General features: G+C 31.8%; 1 protein-coding gene across 1 annotated transcript; it reads left to right on the top strand.

Annotated features, from left to right (window-relative positions):
- Positions 1 to 2,338: 2,338 nt before the first annotated feature.
- Positions 2,339 to 4,572, top strand: LOC132607183 (cytochrome P450 94C1-like). The gene has a single exon (XM_060321036.1). The coding sequence runs from the start codon at positions 2,489 to 2,491 to the stop codon at positions 4,004 to 4,006; it is 1,518 nt and encodes a 505-aa protein (XP_060177019.1). The 5' UTR covers positions 2,339 to 2,488; the 3' UTR covers positions 4,007 to 4,572.
- The last annotated feature ends 1,753 nt before the right edge of the window (positions 4,573 to 6,325 follow it).

The raw sequence follows: 6,325 nt of genomic DNA on the forward strand, positions 1-6,325 counted from the left end.
CCGACCACTTTTACCTGTACTCTATTGACTTGACACACCTTTAAGCAATCATAAATAGAATGATAATTTTACTATATCACTCCTAATTATTTTTAAGTCATCTAATGCTTGAAATCAATCAAACATACTTTAAAAGTTGTAAGTTTCTAACCCAATAATTAATAGTAAGGGTAAAATAATTATGAAATGGTAAATTATCTCTTAACTTTTCAAACTGGATAAGTAAAAATTAATGAACATCTATTTCTAGTATAGAAGACAAGTAAAATGGACCGAGGAAGTAACTAGTTTATAAGAAATTTGAGTGTTTCTACTTAATATTTTTTAATACACCAAAAAAAAAAAAAAAAAAAAAAAAAGAGAAATCACGCGCCCACCAAAGTCCTCTCCCAGAAGGGATGTGAAGGGGAAAGAGGAAATCCTATGTTGTCGTGTGACTCCTCGTTATTTCCCATGCATGTATAAAGACAAGTCTTTCGATGTTGCAAGGTACATTTTCCTGTATTATTCCCTCGGTAATTTTTCTGTTTTATTTTATGTCACGCTAGAAATAGGTTTTTTCCAATGACATTCAGTGAAAAATCATGATTTTTTCACCTCTTTTCTACTGAATCAATTTACTGGAAAAACGCATGGTGAGAAACTTTATAATTTTTTCGTGTGAAAACATTACTATTTTTTCCCACGATTCAATCCAAATATCTGTGAGAATAGCCACTGAAGAATTTTCAGTGAGAAAATGGTACTCCCTGCGTCCCATTTTAAGTGTCTTAGTTGACTTGACACAAAGTTTAAGAAATAAAGAGACACTTTTGAATCTTGTAGTCTTAAACTTACCATGTAGAATATTGGGATTGCAAAACCTACTAAATATAGAAAGATACACTTTTTTTGGGACAGACAAAAAAAAAAAAGGTAAGACACTTAAATTGAGACGGAGGGAGTAATTTTTTTAGTATGTGAGTTTTAATTTGACGAATCTATAATATTTTCGAAAGTAAGAAAAATAAGAAATTGCTACTACCACTTTTACCAAAAATCAAACCCGCCTGTGGGCGGAGTTATCTTTGTTCAAAGGGAATTAATTGATACTTTTTTTGTTGGAAAACTATACCGTACAAATAGATTAATTTCTTTTTTGATATATATATATCCTATACAGTACATGTTTTGGCATCCAACAAAGAAGTTTTGGGAGATACCAAAACGTGCATTGTTTGGCCCATGGTTTCTTCAATTCCTTTTCAAAAAGAATCTATCATTTGCAGCCACAAATATTTTTATAGCATGATAATATCGAGGGTTCTGATCAAACTACTACTTTGTCTGCCCTATTAAGAATAGTCTGTTTATATTATTTGTCTTTTCATATTTTTTGCACATTCTTTAAGAAATATATAATTTTTTTATTATTGTTATATTTATCTAAACTATCCACCATCCTTCTTTAAACATCTAATTACATAATTAACACCCCACTAATTGAGTAAATTTGGAAAAAAAATAACAACTGACCTTTCTGGCTTTTTGTTAACTTTCAAACATTTTGACAAATAAATACAATTTATTAAAATGATTAATATTTACGACCAAAGAAGCATATTATACTCTTTAGAATTGTGTTATTCCTTTGAAGGAACGCCACAGAGGCAGATCTAGCATACAACATATGGGTTCATCATTAATGTGAGTTTACTAAATTTTGTCCGCGCTTTGTATATGTATTAAGGAATTCACTGAATATATGTAATTATTTAAATATGACTTCAACTATAATTATATAATACTTCATTCGTTCCAAAATAAGTGTCATCTTAGCAAGAAAAAAATTATCTCAAAATAATTGTCATCTTTGGAATTCAAGATAAAAAAATTGACAAGTATTTCCAACTATATATGTCCTTAGCATTAAAAAAATAATTCTTTTTTAATAATGTTAAATTTAAAAAAAAATCTAATAAATAAGAGTGATTTAGTAAACTTTACGTTCTATTTCAAATCGCTATAAAAACTCATAAATTTGGGAACCTGAATCTGTAGCTTAACATATGCCCCAACATGTGGAAAAAAATCACACTGCTGAGTGTGTACTGCTATTTTATCTTCTTTTTGGCAGATTCGGACGTGGGACCCTTAAATGAAAAAATCAATAAAAGCACGTGCTTTAATGGGGGTACAAACTTCCAATACGTGATTAAAAAAAGATGCGTCTTCTAACTGTCTTGTTCTTCAATCCACGCGTTAATCTTTCCTTATTTTTGACATGACATGTTTCAATTATTTGTTTATCTTAAATGGTATAGTTAGTGGTGAACTATAGAATAAGTTGATTATTATATAATGTGTCATTTTCTTAGCATGATATACTAGTAAGTGTGAACGTGTTTTCTTATTACAATATTTCAATATTATCAATTTGGTTGAATTCATCTCTCCTTTACAACTTCCTCTTCCATTGGTTTCTATAATTCTATCCTCCATCTTTTTTATGTTTATCCTAAAAAATCCATCTATTTTATCCATGAAGCTTGAAGCTTTTTGGTGGCTGAAGTCTTTTCATGTCTATTCTATTCTTATCTTCATCATATTTTCTCTCTTTTCTCTAATCTTCTATTTACTGCGGCTAAAAGTTTGGTGCAATTGTGAAATTTGCCATGCTTACATCACAAGAAGTTGGTGTCCACAATTCACAAATTTGTGTGATTGGTACACTCACCTTCTGAAAAAATCACCTACAAGAACAATTCAAATCCATGTTCTTGGTAATATCATCACTTCAAATACTCAAAATGTTGAGTATATGCTAAAATCAAGATTTGAGAATTACCCAAAAGGGAAAACTTTCTCTACTATCTTGGGTGATTTTCTTGGTAGAGGAATATTTAATGTTGATGGGGAATTATGGAGGTTTCAAAAGAGAATGTCAAGTCTTGAACTTGGAAAAGTCTCCATAAGATCATATGCATTTGAAGTGGTGAAAAATGAGATTGAAAAAAGGCTCCTTCCACTTTTAGCTGATAAACAAGTTGGGCTTCTTGATTTTCAAGATGTTTTTAGAAGATTTTCATTTGATATTATTTGTAGATTCTCTTTTGGATTGGACACTAAATGTTTAGAATCTTCACTACCCATCTCGCAATTTGCTCTTTCCTTTGACCTAGCATCAAAATTATCAGCTGAAAGGGCCATGACAACATCCCCTATTGTTTGGAAAATCAAGAGATTTTTAAACATAGGGAGTGAAAAAAAGTTGAGGGAAGCAATAAAAGTGATCAATATTCTAGCAAAAGAAGTCATAAGGCAAAAGAGAAAATTAGGTTTTTCAAATCATAGGGATCTTCTTTCAAGATTCATGGGATCAATAAATGATGAAACTTATTTGAGGGATATTGTCATAAGCTTTCTCCTGGCCGGTAGGGACAGTATAGCATCTGCTTTAACGAGCTTCTTCTATGTGATCGCGAATCATCCAGAAGTGGCTAAATCCATCAGAGAAGAAGCTGATCGAGTCCTTGGTCCGAGTAAAGATGTCATAAGTTGTGAACAACTGAGTGAGCTTCATTATCTACAAGCATCTGTCTATGAGAGTATGAGACTTTACCCTCCAATCCAATTTGATTCAAAGTTTTGTTTGGAAGATGATTTTTTTCCTGATGGGACTTTTGTGAAAAAAGGAACTAGGGTTACTTATCATCCTTATGCTATGGGGAGAATGGAACAATTGTGGGGTTGTGATTCTTTGGAGTTTAAGCCTGAAAGATGGTTGAAGGATGGTGTTTTCTTTCAAGCAAATCCATTCAAGTATCCAGTTTTTCAAGCCGGAATTAGGGTCTGTTTGGGGAAAGAAATGGCACTTGTTGAGCTTAAAAGTGTGGCTCTCTCTTTGCTAAGGAGATTTCACGTCGAATTAGCTCAACCATACCATCACACTCCTCGGTTCTCTCCTGGCCTTACTGCCTCTTTCAGTGGTGGCTTATTGGTTTCAGTGCGAGAAATAAGTCCATAGTTTCATATGTGGATTCAGAATGAATGTGACCGATTATATATACAGTCAAAAAAAGCTTCTATGTATATATATCATTCGAGTCAAAAGTAGTAAATTCGGTTGAACCTGGTGAACTCGTTGTAGCTGAAATAGTAGCTTACTGTATGTGGTATAGCATATTCTCAAGCAACCCTACTCTTGGAAGGCCATTATTATTAGCAGTTTTTTTGTGGTAAATTCAACCATTTCACGGAGGATGGAACTTATTTGAGTAATCGACAAAGAAGTTTTTCCCTCTTTTAGGCAAAGTTTTCTTTATGGTATGGCATATCCAAATTGTATTTGCTTTCAAGTGGTTCTTTTTTCCATTATTATGCAAATTATGTTCTAGCTATGAAGAAGAAGCTGCAGGCCTTGAGGCATGGACTCCTTTAGTCCAATATTAGTGTTCACACAAATTATGTCTGATTGAAGATTTTGTGTAAGCTGCTGTATATATGTATTGCTGCTTGAAGTGTTGTAAAATTTTATTCATCTATTGCTTATTTATGTTGTAAACGTTGTATATAAGTATTGCTTATTTTTGTTGTAGAAGTTATATATATATATATATATATATTGCTTATTTATGTTGTAGAAGTTGTATATATGTATTGCTTATTGATGCAAACGATCTTGTTTTTTTTTTCTTTCCCAGCAAAGAAATACATGCAGCTCCATGTTCTATATCCTTCTTTTTAAAAAAGTCTAATTAGTGTTGCATTTAGATTAGTAGATTTTATCTAATTATACGAATTTTATAGACTTTAGTCTGTTATTTCGTTCTAATTTCGGGAAATACGATTCACAAGAAAATATCGCAATTAATTAGCTTTAGAATGTGAAATATGTAGTTCAAGTGGCACAGATTGACGGACCTGTAACTTAAGTCGATCCTGTACGAATTAATTTTGGCATTTAAATGTAGAAGGGTAGAGAAACAGACCCATTATTCCCTAGTTTTAGAGGTAGAGATTGGTCCTAAGGATTAATAAATTTCGTTCATAAAAAAAGGGGGAAATAAAGGACAAGGAGACAGGAGGAGAACTTTTCCTAATTTACACGTTTACTAATTGAGATTGCAATGAGAATTTTAGGAGCTAAGAAGTTTTCAATTTTTTCCTCCATTTGATGGAAAAGTTTCTCTCTCAATTTATATTTCTTTTCTTTTTACCGGAAAAGTGTAATGCCTCAGTTTTTGCTATTAGCCAAACAACTTATATTTTGCTATCAGTCTACCTAAAAGTTCAAGTTCAAATTATTAAATGTGATCATCTTGATAATTCGATCTTTTATATAATTCTTTTGTTATATGAGGAAAGTGGAAGGGGGAATTTGGGTTTGGGAACTAAAATTTCTCGATAATTCAATTTAAGTGTGTTAATTTGCATTTGCTCAATAAGAAATGAAGTGTTAAAACAACTCACATCAAAAGTTATGTCCCCATTAGGCAGTTGTATAGCTAAAAGAAAAAGAAAGAAAAAACTGAATTCTATTTTGTTAAATGGAAGTGCTAGAGTATTTATCTAATAGCATCTCATAGCGGCGCCGAATAAGCCAATTTATTTATCAATTTTATAAGTATTACTACTAATTAACATAGAGTTTACACATAGGGTAGATAATCAAGGGTAAAAAGTGTATCCTTCCCACCTAGCTTTCCATTTTACAACAATTAGGCAAAACCCGTGACATGCGAATTTGATTCTTTTCATGGGTTATATGCGTAAAAATTCCTTTTTTGATAATGACTGCCCAGGTTATAAGAAAAAAACTTTGAAACAAACTTAACCTAAAAGCTCGGTCAAGATGTGAGAATTATCCGGATCAGATGAAAACAAGAACAGGGTTGATCTGACTCTAAATAAAATGAATATTAGATATAACTTCACCCCAAAAGCTAATTAAGGAGTGAAAATTGCCCAAAATTATATAAAGAGATAAATTTGTCTCTCGCCCACCAATATGGGACAATTCAACACCACTTGAACTCTCAAGTCTGTTAACTGGAGCATGGATAAGATAATATAGAGGCCAAATATTATAGGTGGAACAAGAATTGGGTGACTCTGAATTTGATATTATGATAAGAAAATGAATCTTGAGTCTAACTCAATCTCAAAAGTTAGCTCAAAAGTTGAGGATTGCCCTAAACCATATAAAAAGATAAATTTGCTTCTCACTTGATGTTCGGCTTAAAATGCATATATTTACTCATTGTTTGCCTCACTTTTAGTACTTTTAATTGTCTTTTGAGTATTAATTATAATGAGTTGTGCTTAATATTTTTTTTTTTTATGT

This window comes from Lycium barbarum, chromosome 8 (assembly GCF_019175385.1).
Source record: "Lycium barbarum isolate Lr01 chromosome 8, ASM1917538v2, whole genome shotgun sequence".
NCBI classification, from domain to species: Eukaryota; Viridiplantae; Streptophyta; class Magnoliopsida; order Solanales; family Solanaceae; genus Lycium; species Lycium barbarum.

Bases quoted from the DNA above. Each gene is read 5' to 3' on its own strand.
- LOC132607183 (XM_060321036.1), top strand. From the start codon at position 2,489: ATGTTTATCCTAAAAAATCCATCTATTTTATCCATGAAGCTTGAAGCT.